Raw genomic sequence first — 27,115 nt, forward strand, 5'->3', positions numbered from 1 at the left:
GATATGATGGATAGAATGGCTTCCTTCTGTAACAGTGTCACATTTCTGTAATTCTGAGTTCTCCTGTAAGGCAGGTTGATTTTGTCCTTGAATGAAAATATTCTCAAATCAGAGATTATGTGTGCAATGTGTGAACAAGTACTTTACTTTGAAAGTAATGCTTCGAAATGACATTGAAATAGTGCAAGAGTACTTCCTACATACTCATCTATAAAATGTGGTCCGACTCTTTCACTCAGATCAAAACCAACCTTGACCTGAGGTCTGGAAAATTTGGAAGATAGTACTTAGTCACCCCGAATAATCAAACACTTGCACATGGTGAAAATATAGGCTAATAGTATATTTTTGAAATTATCAATATCAACAAATGTGTAGACAAGAAATTGCATTGTATAAATTGATTTCTGCCCCCTTCTGCTGCACTACCCCATTTTCACAATGTCTCTGGAGATTTGGTACTCAAGAAGTTAACCTTGTCAAACTGCAGTACCTGAAAGCTGGCTGACTTCGAGAGTATATCCCTACTGGTTTCTTTATGCTTATGAGTTTCTGAAAAGCTCTGTGTCTCCTATTTGTCTCATTGCTGGAACTGCAGGGTTTTCTCTGTTGCTAGGTGTTACACAACCCCACACTGTGCCTTGCAATACTCCATAAATAAGGATTAGTGTCAGTCAGGTTGTCTGCAAGCTGGCGCAATTTCAGCATAGAGGAATTTCAGCTCACAGAACACTCATTATCTTTCACTTAAACCTGATCTAACAATGCACCTTCTGTGGACGCATTACCAGCCAATATTGGGAAAAGAAAAGGGCCAACCAGGCTGGTGTTTCCAACCCAAAATCCTCTGCACTCCAGTTCCCATTTAGCTTTGGAAGGGTTGAAAGAAACAAAAACTTTTCTGTCGCTTCTTGCAGAACAGATTCAGATCATCTGTAGAAATTAAGGTTTCATGCTCTGTTTTTGAATGAGGCAGCTGTGTGTGAGCTGTCTACATTTGGATGTAACTCTGCAGTATTGTTTGAACCCTTCCTTATTCAGAATAATCTGACACATACTGGCATGTAATTCACCTCTTATTGAAACTGCAATTTCCCTTTGTTTTTCCACATTGTTGTAAATCATTCTGGGCTGAAATGCATCAGATGTCTGTTTCTAATGCTGGGCTGTATGGCAACGGTCAACAACAGAGAAAGCCACATAACCTAAAGTGACTGATCCTCCCATTGCTCATAATGTCTTCTGAAATGCTGCCTAAAACCATATGGTTGTTAGGCCAAAAAATTACAAGCTTTACTTGCCTTCAAAAAAAGCTTAAAAAGATTAACCTATTAGTTTATAAGTCCACAGGTATTGTGTGTTCAAGAAAGTTTGAGAGGTTTGCATTTTGGCAGAATATTGCATCGAAGTTGAAACTGTTATGAGGCATTAGCTCATGTTTTGAATCTGAAAAAAGTCAGTTGTTTCAAGCTGAGTTATGTTAGTAGCTCTTTAATGCAAAGCAACTTCATGCATTCCATATGACAACTGTTATTGTGCAAAAGTGATTTGGATTTGACTTGCACTCGATTTTATTCAATTTCCATGTGTTCCTCGTGTGGAAGGGGAAATGGAAGAATAAGTTATGTTGCGATGGGAAATTGAAATGTTCTGATTTGGTACATGTTGTATGATCGTCCCATTGGTTAAATGAAGCACAGAAGAAACCTAGAAGCACAGAAAATGGTATATAATATTGAAAAGGCTGAAAAAAGAGGTAGATGTGACTTTCTTGACAGCTCAATGAATTTATGTAGTAAATAGTAAATCTGTACAGCGTGTAATTCAATGATAAGTCTGTATTAACTAATAACTATTAGATTAACTAATTTCAGCACATACAATGGTAGAGATGCTAAATTTGCTTCAATATCCATGGGTTAGTAAAGGGAAAATGATTAAGGCCTCATTGCTGCTTGTCTGAGAGTGCAGATGTTGATTGAAGGCAGAATTAGACATCATTGTGATTTTTTTTTCTGCCACTGCACAGCAATGCATTTTCAAAGTTCATGCTGTAGTACTAGCCACTTGATTGAAGAACTTTAACACAAGCAGTAGCTGTGGAATCGTGCCCCACAAAGGACCCAACACTCAGGAAAGTGTGGAAATGGTGGGTGCTGGAGAAGGGAAAATAACTTAAAGAAAGATGAAATAAAGCTGTCCAGTGATGAGATCATGTGCGATCGGTTGCCCTCTGCAATTGCCTTGGTTCATTTAGTTGATTATTTATTTTGATTTCTATATTTTTCAGGTTATGACTGTCCTGCAACAGAGGGGGTGTTTGATTATGCTGCAGCAGTAGCGGGAGCCACTCTCACAGCTGCGCAGTGTTTAATTGACAAAAAATGTAAGGTGGCAATAAACTGGCCTGGGGGATGGCATCATGCAAAGAAGTGAGTACCTGGAAAATAATTTCTTCACTCAGCTTAATAAAATTAAGAATTTTAAGTATTTTGAAATAATATTCAGTAATTTGAATTCTCTTTTGTATCTATTAATGCAATCATTAAAGTTTTTAATTGAAGGCTTTGGTCTTTCCCAAAAGCCTGGGCACAGACCTGATAATTTGAGTTAGAGTTATGATGCTATCTTCTCTATTTGGTTTGTTTAGTCAGAATGTAGTCAATGTGCCTAATTTCCTAGGATTCGTCTGTATTCAACCACATTATTTTTTGTTATGGTCTGAAACTTTATTTCCAGTAGCTTTGCTTAAAATAATTTTGGAACAAGCTATATTCAAATAAAATGTGCAAGTTCTGTTTAAGATCTTGTATACTTGAGAGGAAGAAAAGTGACACTGATGTTTTTGGTAGGTGTGTTAACATGTTTAGTCTTTTTCGCGTGGTCTAAACTTAATTTTTTATTTAAGGCAGGGCAATATGTAGATGAGTTAAAAAGAGATATGTCAAGAGATATGTCAGAACTGACAAAATAAATGCTTTCTTCATTAATGTTACTTCAGTTTTCAAAATGGAAGTTTAATATTGAAACCAGTTCATTGTCTTGCCAACGTTTTCTTTTGGCAAAATAAATCAGTACTTATCACTTAAACAAATCTTGATTTCTAGCGTTCATGAGGATGAGAAAAAAACACAGAGAAATAGAATGGTGATTTGAAAGAAAAAGGGTATTGGGTCAGTACCATTTTCCTCAATTCCTCCTACATTAATCCAAGCATGTAACATTTAAACATACTGAACATTCCAACCAGAGTCACTGTTCACCACTGCTGAATACTGGAATATCTGAACATTATTGGCAATTGTTACCTTTTAAATTTAGTGCCTTGTTAACATCTGGCTGAAAAGCTACAGAGGAAAGGAGGAAGACAAAGAGGAGAGTGTGGAGATGAGAGAGGGAGGAATGTATTCTCAGACTTAGATAGCCTTTACAATTTTTTTACTTTACTCCATTATGAAGTTTCTAGAGGGTACTGTCGTGATTGTAATGAGGTCAGCCAGATGGACCTCCTAGAATGTGTTCTCTGATTGGGGCTGTTAATCTGGTCCAATCAGGGACCCTGGCTGACAGATCAGGAGTTTCAGACATCCTGATATCTGAGAGCTGTCTCTGAGGGAGCTGGATCAGTATCAAGGCTCTCCACGTGTTTTGAAAAAAAGGTGACTTGGTGACAGGATACCAGCCTGTGTGGAATTATTTCAGTGATGATGAGAGAAGAGCATGTTCCTGAAGAAATACACTCGCAACAGTTGTCTTTTAGTTGGGGTAAGCATTTCTGGCATCATGCCGTTATTTGAGAAGCTTTATTCATTTGATCCTGTCATTGAAGACTGGACCCAGTATGTGAAATTAATGCATTATTGTTTCCAGGCAAATGACATTGAGGTGAAAAGCAATGAGTAATTCTTCTGACTACTATGAATCCATAGCTTCTTTTGGTTATTGAAAGCCTAATTTTCACTGTGGCACCAGATACTAAAAGGGTTGATGGATTTAGATAAGGTAATTACGACTCTAAGCTGCCTGTAATTCTTAGACGCTATTAGTTTTGTATGGCAGTTCGGGAACCAAGGAATCCACATTGGGATTTTTGGCTAGGTTAAGATGACAGGCAGAGGAATGTGACTTCAGTTTAACTCTTAATGAGATGCTGATTGATCGTTTGGTATGTGGGATTAATAATGTAACCATGCAACCCAACTGGACTTCCAACAGGTGCTACAACTAGCTTTATCATTGGAAAATGTGGCAGGCAGAATGTATGAGGCACAGCCTATTCCACTACCTGTGAACACCTTCACCAGTCTGGCTGAGGTTGGGGAACATCACTCGAGTGAAGGCAATTGCATAGCCTCAGCCAGAACATATCCTGAACAGAGGGGCTCTAGGTCAATCCACAGCCAAATCCCAAAACAAAGCTAAGTCTCGGTGAAACAGTTAACATTTTCTTCAGGATCCGTGAAGTGGCAAGCCATTGTAGTTGCTGCTGGTATGCAGACTCAATACAGCAGAAGAGTCCCAAAAAACTTAAATGAAGTAAAGAAACTCATAGGCCAGTATCCAGGAGAGTGCACACCCTGGAACATCCCCCCTACATCTGGATCGGAGCAGTTAAATTGCTGAGCAACATCTAAATCAGAACCAACCAAAATAACTGTCTGGTTAAATGGTCAACCAGTTCTAATGGAGGTCGATCATGGTGTAGCCATTACTTTGATCATAGAACCTGTCTTTAACAAAATCCACTCTGGACTCCAGCCTTTACGTTTGAGCAAGACCTCGGCTGGACTGTGAACCTGTCCTGGGGAGCCTTTATGGATTAAAGTACAACTTCACATCCGGTCTCTCATGAGCAGCAGCTGGTTCAGTTATTACTAAATATAGTAAAAGGTCAGGGCAAAAGCTTAATGGGCAAAATTGGTTCAGGAAGATACTCAACACAGATGCATTGAGCAGCCTCCCTCTGGCAGATACACTACTGGTGGTACTGCCACTGAAAGAGTCCATAATGATTTTACATTTTCTGGATACACGTCTAGCCACAGCTGACATAACAGACTTTGGACACAGAAAGATCCTGTCCTAGCAAAACTGAAACAGCTGGAGCTGATGGGGAAAACCAAAGGACTACCACAATCAGAATTTAAACCTTTTTGGACCTGGAGAGACCAGGTCACAATAGATAATGGCATATCATTTTAGGAAGCAAGGTAATTCTCCAGAGTAAAGGTTGCTGCAAAAATACTAGCTGAATTGAAGATGTTACTGAGAAATATGTCTGGTGACCATGCTTGGATGTAGACATAGCCGTATTGGTGGGGCAGTACCCAGAGTGCCAACAAGGGCAAAAATTACCACGAGAAGCTCCCCAAATTTGTGGGAATGGTCATATAAACCCTGGTCTCGGTTGCATAGAACATTACAGTGCAATACAGGCCCTTCGGCTCTTGATGTTGCCCCGACCTGTGAAACCATTCTGAAGCCCATCTAATCTACGTTATTCTATTTTCATCCATATGTTTATCCACTGACCATTTAAATCCCCTTAAAGTTGGCGAGTCTACTACTGTTGCAGGCAGGGCGCTCCATGCCCTGACTGCTCTCTGAGTAAAGAAACTACCTCTGACATCTGTCCTATATCTATTACCCCTCAACTTAAAAGTATGTCCGCTCGTACTAGCCATCACTATCTGAGGAAAAAGGCTCTCACTGTCCACCCTATCTAACCCTCTGATTATCTTATGTCTCAATTAAGTCACCTCTCGATCCTTTTCTCTATAACGAAAACAGCCTCAAGACCCTCAGTCTTTCTTCATAAGACCTTCCCTCCATACCAGGCAACATCTTAGTAAATCTCCTCTGAACCCTTTCCAAAGCTTCTGCATCCTTCCATAATGTGGTGACCAGAAATATACGCAATACTCCAAATGCGGCCGCACCAGAGTTTTGTACAGCTGCAACATGACCTCGTGGTACCGAAGCTCAATCTCTCTACCAATAAAAGCTAACACACCATATGCCTTCTTAACAACCCTATCAACCTGGGTGGCAACTTTCGGGGATCTATGTACATGGGCACCAAGATCTCTCTGCTCTTCTACACCACCAAGAATTTTAACATTAGCCCATACTCTTCTCTCCTTTTGCTGTTTCCAAAGTGAATCACTTCACATTTTTCTGCATTAAACTCCATTTGCCACCTCGCAGCCCAGCTCTGCAGCTTATCTATGTCCCTCTGTAACCTGTAGCATCCTTTGGCACTACAGGTGCCAAACTCCACCGACCTTAGTGTCATCTGCAAATTTACTAACCCATCCTCCTATGCCCTCATCCAGGTCATTTATAAAAATGGCAAACAGCAGTGGCTCCAAAACTAATCCTTGCGGTACACCACTAGTAACTGAACTCTAGGATGAACATTTGAATTAACCACCACCCTCTGTCTTTCAGCTAGCCAATTTCTGATCAAAACCACTAAATCACCCTCAATCCCATGCCTCTGTATTTTGTGCAATAGCCGACTGTGGGGAACCTTATCAAATGCCTTACTGAAATCCATATACACCTCATCAACTGGTTTACCCTCATCCACCTGTTTGGTCACCTTCTGAATGAACTTAATAAGGATTGTGAGGCACAACCTACCCTTCACAAAACCGTGTTGACTATCCCTAATCAACTTATTCCTTTCTAGATGATGATAAATCCTATCTCTTATAACCTTTTCCAGGGAATGGCTGTATAAACCCTGGACTCAGTTTCATGATGACTAAGCACATGCTTTCATGGGCTCAATGTTCTTAGTCACTGTGGATGTCCATTCAAGATCCTGGGCGTGCAGAATGTTTATTTGTCAAACAATAGAAAAACTGTGCACATCTTTTGTAATGCACAGACTCCCAGATGTACTGGTCACAAATAACAGGCCATCATTCACCAGCAGGGAATTTGAGCATTTCTTAAAGTTGAATGGTATTCGACATATAAGGACAGATCCACGCCATCCATCATCCCATGGTCTGACAGAAACAGCAGCCCAAACTTTGACAACAGGCTTAAATAAACAGCCTACAGCTTCACTGAATACCAAACTGTCCAAACTCGGTTCCTGTTTGATTCTAAGACCACCCCCATGCAATTACAGGGATAGCTCCAGCAGAGTTGCTAAAATGGGGAGAAGACTCTGCACCAGGCTAAATTTGATCTTAGTGGATCCAGTGGGAGAAGTAGTGAAACAGCATCAGGGGCACCAGTGCTGGGCACAAGACTCTCCATGTGAGAGATACAGTTTACTTCAGAGGACAAAGTTTAGGAACCACGGAATGGCCTTGAATGGGTAAAAGGCATGGTTGATGCAAAGTCAGGTCCAGTGATGTATAAAGTTCAGGTAGGTATGACAGTCCTGAACAAGCACGTGCACCATTTGAAAGCTGCTAAATCGCAAAAAGTGTGAGAGCAAAATGTGCCCAGCTCATCAACAGCCTTTCTGACCGTTCCGGGACCCATTGGTTTTCGTGTCCATCAAGCATTGAAGGTATCTTGGAATCTAAGATGGACACAATGGATCGTGCCACCTCAGCATCTTTGCCGCCTGAAGAAAAGTATGAATTTCTTTCACGACACTTCAGGTGCAAGAGACAAGCTACTGTACGTTACATGCCACCCATATCAGAGGCAGAAGTGGAGAAACCTGACCAATGATAAAACACGGCAGGAGGAGCTACAAAAAAAACAAATCAGCCTATATCCTCAGACTCGGAGGGGGAGAGATGTAGAGATTGTAACAAGATCAGCCAGGTGGACCTCATAGAATACAAGTTCCCTGATTGTGGCTGTTAATCTGGTCCAGTCAGGGAGCACTGACTGATAGATAAGAACAAGAGTGTCAGACATCCTATTCACTCTGAGAGCTGGCTCTGAGTGAGCTGTTTCAAGGACTCTCCGTGAGTAAATAAAGGGTGACTTGGTGAAGGGATACCGGCCTGTCTGGAGTTATTTCAGATACATTCAGTGTGTTTGAGATTTGATCTGAGTGGGAGAGTGAGGTGGTTAATGCATCAGCACAGAGGGCAATAGTGGGAAAGAAATATCTTTGGGAAGGACAGTGGGTGTCAGAGCATTTTTTTTGTCTCAGATGAAAAAAACAATGTTTGCAGCAACATCACTGGACTGCTGCCATATTATTTAGCCTGCTGATTGCTGTTTTCTAATGGGACCTTACTCCTGTTTCTGGATAACACTGCTTATTTTACCAAATCTAATGAATGTTCGTTTCAAAAAGGCCAAGTTCAGAGCACTGCATATTTAAATGTCCTATTCAGCTGCAAGAAGCCAAAACCTGGGGCCCACCAGTATCTTTTATTTTCTTCTTTGACTTTTTTTTTAAATTGGGCATTTTGTTTTGATATCTTATTTTCTGTTGTGGTTTTGGTCATACTTCTACACCAACTATCCTAGATTTCTGCTGTAATTTGGAATTGTAGTTGTAACCCTACCACCTCTGGTGGCATTCTAATATAGCTGTCTGGTCTAGCTCCCCCATTATTGGTTGTATAGGATACCTGAGGCAATCAGGAGAAAGTCTTTTAAAATGTAAATTACATTTTGTTTCATAGAAACTTTATTTCACAGAAGGAGACTATTCAGCCACCCCCTGTGCCACCTCATTTATCAAACTGTTCAATTATTCAAACTTTAAATTTCTTTCTCATAGCTGTGCAGTTTTCTCCAAGTCATGTATCTATCCAGTTTCCATAAGACCATAAGACATAGGAGTGGAAGTAAGCCCGTTCGGCCCATCGAATCCACTCCGCCATTTAATCATGGCTGATGGGCATTTCAACTCCACTTACCCACTTTCTCCCCATAGCCCTTAATTCCTTGCAAGATCAAGAATGATCAATCTCTGCCTTGAAGACATTTAATGTCCTGGCCTTCACTGCGCTCCGAGGCAATGAATTCCACAGGCCCACCACTCTCTGGCTGAGAAAATGTCTCCTAATTTCCGTTCTAAATTGACCCCCCCTTCAATTCTAAGGCTGTACCCATGGGTCCTAGTCTCCCCGCCTAACAGAAACAACTTCTCAGCATCCACTCTTTCTAAGCCACGCGATAGCTTGTAAGTTTCTATTAAATATCCCCTCAACCTTCTAAACTGTAATGAATACAATCCCAGGATCCTCGGCCGTTCATCCTATGTTAGGCCTTCCATTCCAGGGATCATCCGTGTGAACCTCCACTGGACATGCTCCAGTGCCAGTATGTCCTTCCTGAGGTGTGGGGTCCAAAGGTGGACACAATATTCTAAATGGAGCCTAACTAGAGCTATATAAAGTCTCAGAAGCACATCGTTGATTTTATATTCCAACCCTCTTGAGATAAATGACAAGATTACATTCGCTTTCTTAATCATGGACTCAACCTGCAAGTTAACCTTTAGAGAATTCTGGACTAATACTCCCAGATCCCTTTGTACTTTGGCTTTATGAATTTTCACACCATTTAGAAAATAGTCCATGCCTGTATTCTTTTTTTCCAAAGTGCAAGACCTGTCATCTGTTCACATTGAATTTCATCAGCCATTTCCTGGATCACTCTCCTAAACTGTCTAAATCTTTCTGCAGCCTCCCCACCTCCTCAGTACTACCTGCCTGTCCACCAAACTTTGTATCATCAGCAAACTTCACCAGCATGTCCCCAGTCTCTTCATTCAGATCATTAATATATAAAGCAAACAGCTGCAGCCCCAACACTGAACCCTGCAGGACACTACTTGTCACTGGCTGTCATTCTATCCCAACACTCTGCCTTCTGTCAGATAGCCAATCCTCAATTCGTGCCAGTAGCTCACCTTGAGCACCATGGGCCCTCACCTTACTCAGCAGCCTCTCGTGAGGCACCTTATCAAAGGCCTTTTGGAAGTCTAGATAGATAACATCCACAGGGTTTCCCTGGTCTAACCTACTTGTTACCTCTTCATAGAATTCTAACAGGTTTGTCAGGCACGACCTCCCCTTACTAAATCCATGCTGACTTGTTCAAATCCGACCCTGTACTTCCAAGAATTTAGAAATCTCATCCTTAACGATGGATTCTAGAATTTTACCAGCAATCAAAGTTAGGCTAATTGGCCTATAATTTTCCATCTTTTGACTTGATCCTTTCTTGAACAAGTGGGTTACAACAGCGATTTTACAATCATCTGGGACTTTCCCTGACTCCAGTGACTTTTGAAAGATCACAACCAATGCCTCCGCTATTTCCTCAGCCATCTCCCACAGAACTCTAAGATGTAGCCTATTGGGGCCAGGCGATTTATCGATTTTTAGACCTTTTAGCTTTTCTAGCACTTTCTCTTTTGTAATGGCTACCATACTTAACTCTGCCCCCTGACTCTCCTTAATTGTTGGGATATTACTCATGTCTTCCACTGTGAAGACTGTCGCAAAGTACTTATTAAGTTCTTCAACTAATTCCTTACTTTCCATCACTGGCCTTGCTGCATCAATTTGGAGTGGCCCAATTTCTACTTTTGCCTCTCATTTGTTTCTTATGTATTGAAATAAACTTTTACTATCATTTCTAATATTGCTGGCTAGCCTACCTTCATATATGATCCTCTCCTTCCTTACCTCTCTCTTTGTTATCCTCTGTTATTGTAGTGTTCCCAATCTTCTGATTTCCCAGTGCTCTTGGCCACTTTATAGGCTCTCTCTTTTTCTTTGATACATTTCCTGACTTCCTTTGTCAGCCACGGCTGTCTAATCCCCCCCGGAAAATCTTTCTTTTCTTTGGAATGAACCTCTGTACTATGTCCTCAATTACACCCAGAAACTCCTGCCATTGTTGCTCTACTGTTTTCTCCGCTAGGCTGTGCCTCCAGTTGATGTTCGTCAGTTCCTCTCTCATGCCCCTGTAATTACCTTTATTTAACTGTAACACCATTACATCCGATTTTGCCTTCTCTCTTTCAAACTGCAGACTGAACTCTACCATATTATGATCGCTGCCTCCTCAGTGTTCCTTTACTTTGAGATCTTTAATACAGTCTGGCTAATTACATAGCACTAAGTCCAGAATAGCCTGCTCTCTTGTGGGCTCCATCACAAGGTGTTTCAAAAAGCCATCCTGTAAACATTCCATGATTTCCCTTTCTTTGCATCCACCGGCAACATTATTCACCCAGTCCACCTATACATTGAAGTCTCCCACGATCACAGTGACCTTGCCTTTCTCACATGGCCTATCTATTTCCTGGTATATCTTGCACCCCTGGTCCTGACCACTGTTCGGAGGTCTGTACGTAACTCCTATTATGGTTTTTTTGCCTTTGTGGTCCCTCAACTCCACCCACACAGACTCCACTTCATCTGACCCTATGTCATTCAGTGCCATAGATTTAATTTTATTCCTAACTAACAAAGCAACCCCACCCCCTCTGCTCATCTCCCTATCTTTTTGATAAGTTGTAAATCCTTGGATGTTTAATTGCCAGTCCTGAACTCCCTGAGACCACGTCTCTGTGGTGCCTACCCCATCATAATCATTCACGATGATTTGTGCTGTTAATTCAGCTACTTTGTTACGAAGACTGCGAGCATTCAGGTAAAGTGCCTAAATGCTAATTTTCTTATCCTCATGATTTCCAACATCTCTCATAACATGTCTTAAGTTATCCTTCCTTTTTGCTTCATTCCTAGTCTGCCTTGAACTTAAACCCTGCATACATGCCTAACCTGCTGCTTATCTTTCTACTTGACTCTATACTCCCTGTTGCTTTCCCTTTCCCTTCCCCCTGACTCACTGGTTTAAAGTCATAGTGACCACCCTATTTATCCTTTCAGCTAGAACACTGGGTCCAGATTGATTCAGGTGGAGACCGTCCCATCGGTACAGATCTCCCCGGTTCCAAAACTGATGCCAATGTCCCATGAAATGGAAACCTTCTTTCCCACACCAATCTCTTAGCCATGTGTTTACCTCCCTAATTTTCTTATCCTTATGCCAATTAGCACGTGGCTCAGGCAGTAATCCAGAGATTATGACCCTCGAAGACCTGTTTTTCAATTTCCTTTCTAACACTTGATAATCCCCAAACAGGTCCTCCTTCCTAGCCTTGCCTATGTTGTTAGTGCCAACGTGGACCACAACTGGATCTTCTCCCTCCCACTCCAATATCCTTTCAAGCACCAGGCAGGCAACACACCATGTGGGACTCCCGATCTGGCTCGCGAAGGATACTATCTGTCCCCTTAATTATAGAATCCCCTATAACAACTACTTGTCTTTTTGCTCTCCCCTCTTGAATGGCCTTCTGCACCAGCTGATATGATTTCTGCTTCCAACATCCTTATAGGCAGTGTAATCCAGATCATCATACTTGCTGCGTGAAAATAGTTTCATGATATCAGCTCAGACCTTTTTGCCCATTGTCCACAGATGTGTCCTCTAATTACTGATCCTTCAGCAAGTAGAAATGGTTTCTCCTTATTTACTCTCAATAAAAGCTTCATGAATTTCATTGGCTGTATCACATCTGCCATAAGTCACATCTCTGCTCCAATGAGAGCAATTTCTTCAATCTCTCTTTGTAACTGAATTTTTTGTTCTTTGTAAGATTCTGACAAATCTCCTCCAAGGTTTATAGTGCATAGAATTAATTACCAAACTTAAATGGGAGGGCTGCCGTGAATGGACCCTGAAAGGAACAACCGAAGTAACAGAGGGGAGCAGGAAGAGAAACCATTGCAAATGGGACAAAATGTTGAATGAAATAATCCCAAATGGTCTGATTTTAAAAAGATCACAGGAACAGAGACCCCTAAATGTTCACAAGTCATTAAGGAAGGCACGACAAGTTGATAAGGCTTTTAAGAAAGCACATGGGATCCTTGGCTTTATAAAGCAAGGAAACCAATGCTAAAGTTTTCACAAATCCTATTTCTCATTTATGTGCTTCCCTTTAGCTAATATTATCCAAAAGCTCAGCATTAGTTTTCAAAGGTATGCTGATGACATCCAACTCAAACACACCTCTATCTCTCTCAACTCCTCCACAATTGCCAAATTTATCAGCCTCCTTATTCAATGTCCAATGTAGGATGAGCAAAACATTTGTTGCAGTTAAATGTTACGAAAAATAATGAAGGTATTGTCTTTGGTTCCCGCCCCAAACTCCATTCCCTAGCCATTCATTCAATCTCTCACCTGGCTACAGTTGGAGATTAAATGCATCTGTTTGCAACATTGGTTTACATTTGTCCCTGAAATGAACTTTTATTCTCATACTCATGCCATCACGCGGGCCATCTATTTCCACCTCTAATATCAAACAACAGCCTGAGATGGTGTCTGAGGCCATGTGTATGAGAGATTGCAATCATCACTCCTGCCTTTGTTACCTCTATATCTGACTGTTTCAATGCACTCCAGGCTGGTGCCTCAGGCCTTTCAACACCTGTGCTGTTGTCAATGTCCTTTAAAGAGAAGGACAACAGCAACTTAGTGCTCTTAGTATATATGATTGTCCAAAGCATCACTTGGAGTGCAACCCAATAATCCAGGGAGGAAGGAGCTTTAATCTCCCAGCAGAAGTGGAGCAAGGTCAAGTTAGATGCTTGTTTTACATTTGCCTGCCTTGTGTAAAGGGCTCATTTCTCCAGAATCTTATGGTGTCCTGCTCTGTTAGCGGCGTTTTTGTGAAACTGATGAAAGCAAGGTAGAGAGCCCTTGTAGCTGGCGTATGGAGATGGTCATGTCCACGCTGTGCTCTAGAGTCTTTGCAGTATGATTCTTAACAATTGCTGTCCTGGCAATGCTGAGGATTAACATCTCCTGGAGTTGTTGCATCTCCACTATTTATTTTGTTTTTGTGTAACTTGATTATTATATTGTGCAGGAGAAAGTGAGGTCTGCAGATGCTGGAGATCAGAGATGGAAATGTGTTGCTGGAAAAGTGTTTCCGACGCCCCTCCCCCAAGTCCCTCCTCCCTATCTTTTATCTTAGCCTGCTGGACCAACTTTCCTCATTCCTGAAGAAGGGCTAATGCCCGAAACGTCGATTCTCCTGTTCCCTAGATGCTCCCTGACCTGCTGCGCTTTTCCAGCAACACATTTCCATCTATTATATTGTGCATGTCATTGTGGAATGGATGTTATCCTGCAACAAAGAAGGCAGAGGTCATGATGGTGTGAATGTAAGTGAGACTTTAAACACTTAAGCAGTTTACCTGGAATTCTATCCTTGCTGAATCCTTTCTGCTTGTAAGGAATCGATGGCAAGAGTTCTGTGCTTACTCAACTATGATAGCAAATTGTAAGAGAGCATCAAGCAGCCAAGAGATGTCTCACAGAAATAGTGTTCACTGAGTGTTTAAACTATCAGAACATCAGTTTGCTTCCACCTAAACTTGTGAATTGTATTTGATCCATTCCTAACAAAAAAGTACTGTCGTTTTATGATACTATTTTCAGCATTTTGAGTGAAAAATGGAATGAAATAGGACCATGTCCCAGCCTCACTTTGGTACTTTATTCTCCATGGTCCTAACCATTGCCTTTTCTGCAAATATGAGGACATATACCTCCATACTGGATCAGATGGCAAGCTCTACAATCTGTCTAATTTGAAAGTGAAGACAAAAATATAGTAAATCTTAATCTGAGAACTCTGCTGTATGGATGAAGTTGTGTTAATCACTTATACAGAAACCCAGTTGTAAAGATTTATGGAATGTCTATCCCATGTCTGTGACCTGTTTTCACTGACTAAAAGTATGAAAGCCATGGTTATGGACAGTTTGTTAAATCTTTGCCCTCCATCTTTGCAAGTGACATTCTCCTGGAATTGGTTTTTGAAGTCAGCTATCTTAAGTCTGCAGTGTCCGACAATCTCACTCGATGCACAATGCAACACATGCATAGAAAAATCAGCTGCCAGGCCTATGTTATTAGCCCTCGTTGTACAGCTGTGAAGTACGGACAACTTACAACTATCAAGAATGAAGCTCAGCATTTTTCACCTTCAGTGTCTCTTGACATTCTCAGCATCTCAAGGAATGACAAAATCATGAATGTGACAGACAATTTAAAAGCAAATCTCTGAATATGCTAGCAGTCATCAAACTGCATTTTTGTTTGAGCCTTAGCAATGATACTGTGATTTGAATGTTAGAAGACCTGTGATATAAGAGAAAAGTTATTTGTGGAAATGTTGAACCTTCTGTGTCTTTTAGTTTAATCTTTATTTAGTGTTCATTGTCCAGTGTGGTAGGATAAACTGTTTCAATCTGGTTAATGTTCCATCAATTAATCGGACAAAATACATAACTGCAGACATAGTTAATTTGGAATTTTCATTAATTGCAGAATTTTGTTCGCCCAGTTTCCATGTTATTAGTCCAACCAAACAATTTTTATCTTTCATACCTTTTGAACTAACAATGTTACCAGTAAATTCTCACTTAAAGTTGTGGCTGCATTCCTGAAATTTCCATCTTTAAATGTAACAAAATTAAGAGAAGCATTGATTCTCAATAATAAAACTAGGTTTTTGTAAGACCTACCTTCTCAGAAAAAAAATTAAAAAGCATATCTGCTAGGTTGCAATATTTTATATTGCTAAATTCCTACTTAGTAAATGATGTAATTTTAAAAATTTAAAAATGTGAAAGAAAAATTTTGACTTGGTACTCAAGTATAGGTACCACCCCTCCCACCATCAACCCTATTTCCCAGACTTGTTGCTCCCTAATCCTCTTACTTTGCAATCCCTCCCCAAGCCCTAACCTCTGATTTGTAGCCTCCTCCCCATATCCTGACCTTCAGATTATGATCTCTTTCCCGCTCTGCCAAAGAAACCTCACTGCGTTATGTTTTTTAAAAATGGTACTGCTTGCCACTTCCCTCACTCAGCTGGTGATCCAGAATCCCAGAGATTCTACAGTCATGGGTTTGAATCCCACCATGGCAGAAGCAGAGTAGCCAGAAGGGAGTGCATCACAGGAAGTACAATAGGATGAGAGGTAGATTATCACTGAAAAAGCAGACAAATATTGGGATGCCTGGCCTCTGAAAAAGAGATTTGGGGAGGTGGGGGAAGAATGGGTGAATGGATTGAAAAACTAAGGCAAGAAGTAGGAACCTGAAGCAATGAATGAAGTAGTAAAGAATAAACACTCAGTGACAGAAGTTTGAAAAGATTGATTTCAATAATATCACAATATCAGAATCATATATCTTAATGCTCTCACTGCAGCATGCAGTCTGTCAAATTTATTCCATCTGTCATGATCTGGCTATACTGTGGAAGCCAATTTCCTCATGCTCTTGGCAGCCATTGCTTTTGATCTTCACACAGACCTGTCAACATTTGCTTAAGAGTGGGAAAATGTTGCGAACCGAGCAGACTGATGATTCAACTTGTTCAATGGTCATAAAGTGGATCTTGAACTCAAAGTTCTGGTTCAGAAGCAGGGGTATGACTTACCAAGATAGATTTCCTCCTACAAAGACCACCTTCCATAGCAGTTAGCCTTTACTTAACCTTGGCATTACCTGTTCATCACATGCTTTAAGTGTTTCAAGAGAATCCCACTTAGATGCCTAAGCTGTTTTTTAAAGTTGCATGTGAAATACAGCATATAGATAAGGGGGGATTGTCTGTTTAATATTTTGTAGAAAATGTGAGTAGGGCTTCATTTATGTCCATAAAAGATACTTATTTTCAAGATTTGAAAGTAAATTTTGAGCTTTGAGAAGTAAGAATTAGTGTTGAAAAATGCAACATCTTTTCATCAACAGCAATTTGTGTATTTATTGGTATTCAGCATGCAAGGAGTAATTTCTCTGAGCATTAAACAAGGCATTGAGCAGAAGAGGAGTCTTTGAGGACAAAGAGCAGTGAAAGAAAATACTTTTTTGGAAATTTTTTAAAGTGGTTAGGAAGTTGATAAGATGTTGAAATCAAAGATAAAGAATAGTAGTGGGCATTGGCTTCGAAGGAACAGCTACCATTACAGGAATAGTGACAAAACAGTATAGGGGATTAAAGTTAAATGAGCAGGGATACAGTGACATGGTATGATTGAAGACAATAGCTGAGGTAGGCTGAGTAAGACTTTCTCAGTTATGTAAAATTGGAGGTAGCGATTATCAAGGAGGTTATTAGCAAAAATGAGTGTTAAGATAATGAACCTGTGGAATAGGATATCTACAGTGAGGTGGTGGAGCAAGCCCACTTAGTTCTGAGGTGGTCTCTGGCTTGGACAGGGTGTGGGGAAGGACAGTTGACAATCTGTTTAATTCAAAATTAAGATTTTGTATCTTGGATTAGTTGACATGGTAACTGGAGGTTGGAGACCACACATTTTCTGATAGGAAACTAGAAATATTACTTAACCATTATTGAGCTGAATAAAAGTTTGACTTGTTCAGTTTTGAAGTGGTAGCTACAACACATTGTCATTGAACTATATGAAATTGATTTCATATCTATAGCATAAAAATGATGAGCAGTGTGTTTGGGATGATTCCTTAATATGAAGGAGAAAACTGGGTTTGGAGAACAGAATTTTGGAAATGAAGTGTTTTAATTGTGATGAAAATGAGATAGTAATTTGATGGAGATGAATGGGTGAGATGGATGAATTGGTCATGGTGTTGGTAACAACAAAGATGTCAAAAAAGACTGAAAAAGATATTACCCTGTAATTAAAGTCACTGCTCAGTCTGCCTTGATAACAATGTTGCTAATATCCAAGCAACATTGTTAGTCTTGACCCTCCTTGATTAGCTACTGAAACTATATTTCAGTAAGATCTCAAAATCTTAAAGCTACAGGTCTTTTCATCTTGTCTATAATATTTCCAAGTGTTTAGTCATTCAAAGTAGTGTCAAAAAGACAGATATTGTTAATAGAATAATAGAACTTTTAAAAAAGAAACAGATAAAGAAAGTAATATAACTTATAACAAATGTGTAATTTAATTAGTTGATTATTTTTCAAGTCTAATCACTTAAGAATTCCATTTGTATTGACTGGGGACTTTAATGTTATGATGTATAATTTTTTTAATGTTGTGTATGTGTCAGAACAGTGACAGAAACAGATACTCAAAGGCCATTTTTTAGTTTGAAGGTGTAGAAGTACAGAATTTGGAGGATGGAATTCAGGTCGCAGATCAGTCATGACAAATTGAATGGCCTATTCCACTGCCTGTTAATTTTTACTGTTCTTATAATGGAGTACTTCTTTCATGTAAACAATTGTGGACTGGAAAAGTGCTTGAATTGGCTTTTTAGGTTTTGTGTATTGTTGAATTCTACCTTTAAGTACTTGTAAGATGTTAAGAGCATGCTAGATAACCTAGTGAAAAAAAAACAAAAGAACTACGGATACTATAAATCAAAGACAAAAAATAGAAATTGCTGGAAAAAACTCAGCAATCTGGCAAGATCTGTGGACAGGAATCAAAGTTAATATTTCAGGTCAATTGACTCTTCCTCAGAGCTATTTTTGTCTTTGGATACCTAGTCCTGTGGCCAATTGGTATTGAATGGTTTCATAGGGAGGTAGGATCTGAAAAGAATTGACAATATTAACTCAATAATCATTAGTCAATGTCTTTAATTTGTTACCACAGCATGGTTACTGGAAATTTACAAAATCAAGTGTCATAACTACATGGCTATGGATTAAGAGTTGCCAAGTGAGATTAGGCTGAGTGGTTACTTGTCAGTTTGCATAGACATGATAGGCCACATGGCCTCCCTATGTTAAAAGAAAGCTATGATCTCTGACACTTTATCTCTCTTTTTCTTTTATTCCATTTCTCATTTACTGGAGGGAAAATAGAATAATTACTTTTAAAAGTTGCTTTCAACCTTCCAGCAGATGGCTGAAGAGTCGCAATGGCAGGAATATGCAATCAAGTTGTTTCTCACAGTCATCGGGGGCTATGTGCATGATACAGGACAGAAAAGGGTCAGAAAATATTGGTGGTGATAGGTGGAACAGAAGAAAAAGAGAGATAAGTGTCAGAGATCATAATTTTTTTTTTAACATAGGGAGGCCATGTGGCTCATCATGTCTATGCAAGCTGACAACCATTCAGCCTAATCTCACTTGGCAACTCGTAATCCATAACCATGTCAGTTATGGCACTTGATTTTGTAAACTCTCCAGTAATCATGCTGTAGTAACAATTCAAATACATGGTTTAATGATTATTGAGTTAAACTTATTAGTTCTTTTCAAAAGTTAATCTTATCAATTTTGTTATCATCCAATATGGCTATATTACTCACACTGGAAGCTAATTTGGATGAACACAAAATCAGTCACATCATCAGCAAAGAGGATGGATGAGGGCAAAGCGGTAGATGTGATCTATATGGGCTTCAGTAAGGAGTTCGGCAAGGTACCTCATGGGAGGTTGGTTAGCAAGGTTAGATCTCATGGAATACAGGGAGAACTAGCCATTTGGATACAGAACTGGCTCAAAGTAGAAGACAGAGGGTGGTGGTGGAGGGTTGCTTTTCAGACTTATGACCTGTGACCAGTGATATGCTACAAAAATCGGTGCTGAGTCCACGACTTTTCATCATTTATCTAAATGTTTTGGATGTGGACGTAGAAAGTATAGTTAGTAAGTTTGCAGATGACACCAAAATTGGAGGTGTAGTGGGCAGCAAAGAAGGTTACCTCAGTACACCAGGACCTTGATCATGGGCCAATGGACTGAGGAGTGGCAGATGGAGTTTAATTTAGATAAATGCAAGGTGCTGCATTTTGGAAAAGCAAATCAGAGCACTTAATGGTAAGGTCCTGTGGAGTATTGCTGAACAAAGGGACCTTGGAGTGCAGGTTCATAGTTCCTTGAAAGTGGAGTCACAGGTAGATAGGATAGTGAAGAAGGCATTTGGTATGCTTTTCTTTATTGGTCAGAGTATTGAGTACAGGAGTTGGGAGGTCATGTTGCAGTTGTACAAGACATTGGTTAGGCCACTTTTAGAATATTGTGTGCAGTTCTGGCCTCCTTCTTATCGGAAGGATGTTGTGAAGCTTAAAAGGGTTCAGAAAAGATTGACAAGGATGTTGCCAGGGTGGGAGGATTTGAGTTAAGGGAGTGGCTGAATAGGCTGCGGCTGTTTTCACTGGAGCGTCGGAGGCTGAGGGGTGACCTTATAGAAGTTCATAAAATCATGAGGGGCATGGATAGGATAAATAGAAAAGGTGTTTTCCCTGGGTGGGGAGTCCAGAACTGACAGCATAGGTTTAGGGTGAGAGGGGAAAGATATAAAAGGGACCTAAGAGGCACCGTTTTCACACACAGGGTGGTGCATGAATGGAATGAGTTGCCAGAGGAAGTGGTGAAGATTGGTACAAATTCAGCATTTTAAAGGCATTTGGATGGGTACATGAACAGGAAGGGTTTAGAGGGATTTGGGCCAGGTGCTGGCAAATGGGACTAGATCAGGTTAGGATATCTGGTCAGCATGGATGAGTTGGACCGAAGGGTCTTGTTTCCGTGCTATATGTCCTTGTAACTCTATGACTGTAATTTCAAGTTGCATTGTATTTTCTGAAAATGAACTTCATTCTGCTGTAACAGACTAAACATCTGAATGCCAGCTATTCACGACATTCCACCAAATGTTAAATATTTTTGAACAACTTGTTCAGGCATGTTATGACCCACCTCTGGAGCAGGTGGCAAGTGAACTTGGGCTTTCTGACTCAAAGGTAGCGCATCATCAAAACCTCTCTGCCTAATATTTTTAACCAACCTGTTCAGACACATTGTGGCACTTCTAGGCAGGTGACACTTGAACCTGGGCCTTCTGGCTTAGGGGTACGAACACTAAATGCCATATTTATTTATACATGCAATTGGCTCTTACCCCCAAAGGCACCTGGGCTCATACTTAAATATTTTGACAGAAGGTCCATCTTCATTGAGAGCTGTTGAGTATTTTCAGTTTGCTTGAATATACTTTATGACATCAGTTGAAGACAAATTTTAAAAAATGAAAGGTTTCCGTGTGCTTAAATATGTATTATACCTAGTGTGCGTGAATGTTTGTTTGACAGCAAAAACATGGAACACACAATATCCTGCCAGTTTGTATGATTTACATTTGTTTGCATTCCAGAATATTAATGCAGTCAGCAAGAAATTGGCATGGATATAGCTTGTGCACTTTTTAATTACATTGCGAAAGGAAATATCAACCATGGATGGTCCAGGATGACATCCTTTGGAAATAGTGATGAAAGTTTTCATCACTTGTGTTCATGTACCACATCCAGGTCATTTTGCGTTAATGCGACAGTTGTGTTCCTTTGCAACCTGTTGCTATAGAAAATCACTATATGGCAAACTGCTATAGAAAATCGCTATATCTGTTCAGTAGAAAGTTTGTGTTATACAAACAGCGTCCACAATTCATCAATTGCGTTATGGACAATTCATGTTGACAAATCATGCGTTATACCAGAATGTCCTGTAACATCTAGGGTTTCCTCACTACAGTTTATCAGGACTCTTAGTTTTAATGCAAATATGAGCATATTTTAGTTTGTGGAAACAATTTGGTTAAAACTTTATTGCTGGAACAGCACAGCAGGTCAGGCAGCATCCAGGGAACAGGAGATTCGACGTTTCGGGCACAGGCCCTTCTTCGGCCTGTGCCCGAAACGTCGAATCTCCTGTTCCCTGGATGCTGCCTGACCTGCTGTGCTGTTCCAGCAATAAAGTTTCAACTTTGATCTCCAGCATCTGCAGACCTCACTTTCTCCTCGAAACAATTTGGTTACCACCACAATCACCATCTTAAGTATCTGCCCTCTCCATTGCTGGTACATTCAATGAATTCATTCTGCATTGTATACTGTCTATATAGTGCATAACAACTTGCAATGGTTTCTTTGACAGCACCTTTCAATCTAAAGTATGCTTCAGTATTTTTTAAATGTGGAAATTATTTGTTAGTGAACAGACACTTCAAAAACTTCTATAAAATAACTTAAAAGGGCCTATTTGTATACAATTTATGTGGGAAATTTCAGGTTGTTGCCCAGTTATGCAGCTTAGATGGAACTTTGTTCCAAACCCACGAGTTCTATCACCGAGAAGAAGGGCACCTAGCATGAAGAAAATTCCTCACCAAGTCACATTTCTGACTTTGACTTGTAAATTAATTGCAATTCCTTCATCATCTGTAGGTCAAAATCCTGGCATTCCCTACTCATCAGCACCATGAGCGGACCAACAAGAGTTTCAGCAGCTCAGGAGAGTGGCTCATCTCCAGCTTTTCAAGGGCAATTAGTGATTGACAAAATTGCCAGTGTGCAGCCATGTCCCAGGAAGTAACTTTTAAAAGTTAATTCTACAGGGAGAAAAACCATCATGTTCTCATTGTCTGTTTGTCTTTTTTTCTGAAGAGATGAAGCATCAGGGTTTTGTTATCTGAATGATGCTGTGCTTGGCATTTTAAAACTGCGAAAGAAGTTTGATCGAGTTTTATACATAGATCTGGATCTACACCATGGCGATGGTAAGATTGAATGTTTGATTTCATCTTTATAACTTTCATCAAGATATTGTAATTAAGGAATTAGAGAATCTCCTATAACATTGCTGATGGCAAGTTCAAGGAAATGCTATTTTATAAGGGCAGGAGCGTTACTATTCTTGCATCATACTTGTCTCATATGTAAGCTGTGTGTAATCCAGTATTAATAATTTAATTCCTTCAGAATTACTACAGAATTTAATTCCTCCACCCTGTTGGAATCAGTTCGAAGTTCACTTTGCTTCAGACCTGGGATTAAACTAAAAGTCAGAACAGCGTGGCTAGAAATGACTGACGTAAATGTGGCAGTGTGACACCTGACATAAGGCAGATACATTTGAAAAATTATTTGCAATAGGAATGGATTTTTAAAAAATTCACTCATGAGATGTGTGTGTGGCTGGCTGGCCTGCATTTTCTTGCTTGTCCCTAGTCGCCTTTGAGAAGGTGGTAGTGAGTTGCCTTTGTGAACCACTGCGGTCCACATCCTGTAGGTTGACCCACAATGCCCTTAGTGAGGGAATTCCAGTATTTTGACCCAGTGGTAGTGAAGGAATGGCAATATATTTCCAAGTCAGGATGGTGAGTGGCTTGGAAGGGAATTGCAAATGGTGGTGTTCCCATGTATCTGCTGCCCTTGTCTTTCTAAATGGAAGTTGTTGTAGGTTTAGAAGGTGCTGTCTAAAGATCTTTGGTGAATTTCTGGTCAGAGGCATTCAGCCCCTTGAACGTCCTCACCATTCAGTAAGATCATGGCTGATCTGATTGTGACCTTGACTCCATTTTTCTGCCTGACCAAATAATCCTGGACCACTTTGCAGATCAAAAATCTATATAATGCAGCTTTGAATATCTTAAATGACCCAGCCTCAAGTGTTCTTTGGAGAAGAGATTTCAAAAACTAATTGTCCTCGGAAGAAAAAAATTCCTTCTCATCTGTATCTTTAACACATATTTTTTGTTACTCTTTGCTCTAAATGTCCTTGGAGGGGAAGCAATCTCTCAGCTCCTACCTTGTGAAACCTTCTCAGACCTTGCATGTTTCACTCCAATTATCTCTCATTCTTCTCATCTCCAGTTGTGTTACATCATGCATATGCACAAATTTGCTATCTGCAAAGTTTGACTACCTTTTGTCTTTTAAACATTTACTCTGAATGGATTTCTGTATATGTCACTCTAACTGCATCATCTGATCAGCTGGCATCTATTAATCTAGGAGATGATATACCGTGCCCAAGGTGTATGTGACTTTTGGATTCAATATACCCTGCATGGGCCAGAGGATTTGTGAATGGAGGTTTCTTCTGCAGCTCACACAGGTGAATAGCTTTGTTTCAGGGTCAACTGATATTATTCCTTCGACTCTCTTCTCCACCATCTGGCCATTTCTTTTGTCCTCACACTTCCAAACCCTCCTTGGCTGCTTGTCTCCAGACACTCCAGTCAGCGGCAAAGGTTTCCTTTGCATCAAATCTGATCCCAGTCAACTTGATGTTGCAGTTTTCCTTGTATTGCATGCATGGGCGACTTGTTGTTCTTGAGTCAATGGCAAGGTCACCATAGAGATGGAACTGTCATTCATTTTGCTCTTATAACTTAACCAACAGAGTTGCTGTTGACTTGAGGACAAGCGTGCTGGGAATCCCTGCACACTGCTCTCACCGGCTTCCCGGAAAGTAGTGATTTTAAAGCATTTTTGCATCTTCGAATAATTTATAATATCCAAATAGGGGTTTAAATAAATTTAATTGTGTATTTCACAATTTCATTACATTATGTATTGAATTATCTTTTAATTCTTTCAATGAAGCTTTTATTTGACAGCATCAGTTTGGCGCTAATAAAGACTGCACTGTCATTGCTGGGGAAGCTCAGCAGACCTGGCAGCATCTGTGGAGAGAAAACAGTGTTAACGTTTCAAATCCAGTGATCCTTTTTCAGACTGGACTTGAAATGTTAACTTTGTTTTCTCTCCACAGATGCTGTCAGACATGCTGAGTTTCTCCAGTAATTTATGTTTTTGTTTCAGATTTCCAGCATTCGCAGTTCTTTGTTTTATGAAATGAATAATGTGAGTTTATTGCAAGTATACTATAATCATTATTTGGTGCAGTGATTTGTCTATGAACACATGGTTGGAAGGCTGAGGTTGTGGGATTGCTTGAGGTTTGGAGTTCTGTTGTCTGTGTCAATCAGGTGTCCACTTTGAGATGATTGTCCACATGGTGCTCCTTGGGGAACCTGGGACCACCAGGCATGTTGTGTTAAAGAGGGATGAACTGAGGCAGATCAGAAACAAAGCACATCACACGTATACTATCTTAGGATTTCACTTCATAGAGTTACACAGCATGGAGCAGACCCTCATCCATTCCAACCAGGTTTCTTAAACTGAACTAATCCCCTTTCCTGTATTTGGCTCATATCTCTTTAAACCCTTCCTATCCATGTACCCTGTTCAAATGTCTTTTGAATGTTGTAATTGGACTCGCCTCTACCACTTGCTCTGACAGTTCATTCCAACTGTGAATAGATACAACAGTGCATCCTGACTGATACATGAAATGCATTGTTTTAGGGCTCTGTTCCTACTTCTGAGCCAGAAAGTACAAATTCAAATCCCCTCTGGTCTCGAGGTGTGTCATGTCCCTCTGGATAGGTTGATTGGAAATATCTATTCTCTTAATTATGGGGGACTTTAAACTTTAGATGAAGTTGATAAGTTAATGTGGCAAAGTAGTTTGGAGATCAAGATGATTAAGAGAGTTCTTATAAGAATACATCACACCAACCAGGGAAAAGATTATATTAGATTTGGTGTTGTGTAATGAGATAGGATTAATTTATCATTTCACAGTAAGGGATACCCTGGATCCCTTTTATTATTATATGATACAATTGCACGTTCAATTTGAGAAAGATGTAATAAGTCTAAAAATGTGCAAAATGTAAATAAAGTCAAATAAAATTTAAAATCACACAACACCAGGTCAAATACATCGTTTTCAGTGGCAATTTGGCTAAGGTAGATTGGGAACTTTGCTTATCTAATGTTATAACCTTTAATCTATGATGAATATTGAAGATATTAAGTAAGTGACCTTTTCCCAAATCTTTAACAGTGCTAGTGTACAACTGATTTCTCGTAGATACTGAGCATTGGCCTGAAGTCATTGTTTGCAATTTTTCTCCTCTTGTCAGAGAGCGATCTGGCCTCCCTCAATGTATTATGGCTGAGATAAGTGTGTTACTTTGTGAACAGAAGCTAGAAAGAAATTAACAGACTACATGTCATTAATATAATGCATTATATGTATGCTAATAGTCATTTTTGAACAATTTGGCAGTTTGCATCAGCAAAATTGCGGAACGTGTTCTTACAGTCAGTGCACCAGTAAAGTATGCATGCCACAATCTGTGGTCATCTTTGTCATATTTTTCATTCTCTCTAGGTGTAGAAGATGCATTCAGTTTTACATCTAAAGTCATGACTGTATCTTTTCACAAATATTCTCCTGGATTCTTCCCAGGTAAGTCTGCTGTCACTTCAATTTTTCTTCTTGATAAGAGCATTGGTTCAGAGTTATTTAACGATTTCTTGTGACTGTTTCTCAAGGAACAGGTGATGTGGCAGATGTTGGAATGGGGAAAGGAAGATATTATACTGTGAATGTGCCTTTGCAGGATGGCATTCAAGATGACCTTTATTACCAAATATGTGAAAGGTAGGAATTACTGTAAAATTCTGATTCTGAACAATATACAATTACTTTCTTATAAAATATTATGCTTGAATTGGGGTGCCCAAAATTTCACCCATAATCAGGGGCTTTATTGCCCATAACCCACCACATCATGAATTTCTGATATGTCCCATGTCAATGCAGAAGATACCAAGTCTAAGTCAGTTGTCTTCCAGCAAAGGAAGAAGAATCACAAGGCAATTTTCTGCAGCTACTAATATGTTATCTATCTGAGTGTTTTAGGCAATGATAATCTTGCCACCTGTCAGTGATCTTATCAATTAATGTTGATTTATGTGCAGTTATGGTGTTTTGGAATTGCATTGCAATTACCTCGTCTTATTTTGATTGCCATCCTTTCTGTCAGTAAAGAAGACTTCAAGTTGATTAATCTGGAATGGATTTTTACCTTGGTTGCAGGGGTGGACAGAGCACTCATTAGGTTTTATGACTTAATTGCAATAAGGACCATTTCAAAGATGAAGCAGTCAGATCATATAGTCAGCCTTGTGAAGTGAATGGGTTGTCATCACTCTTGTTGCAGACAGTGGCCTAGGGTATTATCGCTAGACTATTGATCTAGAAACTCAGCTAATGTTCTGGGGACCAGAGTTTGAATCCTGCTGTGGCAGATGGTGGAATTTTAGTTCAGTTTTTAAAAATGTGGAATTAAGAATTTACTGATGACCATAAAACTATTGTCGGAAAAACCTATCTGATTCACTAATGTCATTTAGAGAAGGAAATCTGCCATCCTTACCTGGTCTAATCTACATGTGACTCCAGACATGTGG

General features: G+C 39.9%; 1 protein-coding gene across 2 annotated transcripts in view; it reads left to right on the forward strand.

The window, feature by feature from the left end:
* hdac8 (histone deacetylase 8) overlaps nucleotides 1-27,115 on the forward strand; it is a 75,482-nt gene that overhangs the window by 15,602 nt on the left and 32,765 nt on the right. For both annotated transcript variants that reach the window (XM_043704546.2, XM_043704543.2), the window contains exons 4-7: nucleotides 2,291-2,432; nucleotides 22,445-22,557; nucleotides 26,031-26,108; nucleotides 26,195-26,303. In XM_043704546.2, the coding sequence (XP_043560481.1) occupies nucleotides 2,291-2,432; nucleotides 22,445-22,557; nucleotides 26,031-26,108; nucleotides 26,195-26,303 (442 nt within the window). The remainder of the gene's footprint in view (nucleotides 1-2,290; nucleotides 2,433-22,444; nucleotides 22,558-26,030; nucleotides 26,109-26,194; nucleotides 26,304-27,115) is intronic.

This window comes from Chiloscyllium plagiosum, unplaced genomic scaffold (genome assembly GCF_037043375.1).
Source record: "Chiloscyllium plagiosum isolate Xiang-an unplaced genomic scaffold, Cpla_swu_hap1 HiC_scaffold_11, whole genome shotgun sequence".
Classification (NCBI taxonomy): domain Eukaryota; kingdom Metazoa; phylum Chordata; class Chondrichthyes; order Orectolobiformes; family Hemiscylliidae; genus Chiloscyllium; species Chiloscyllium plagiosum.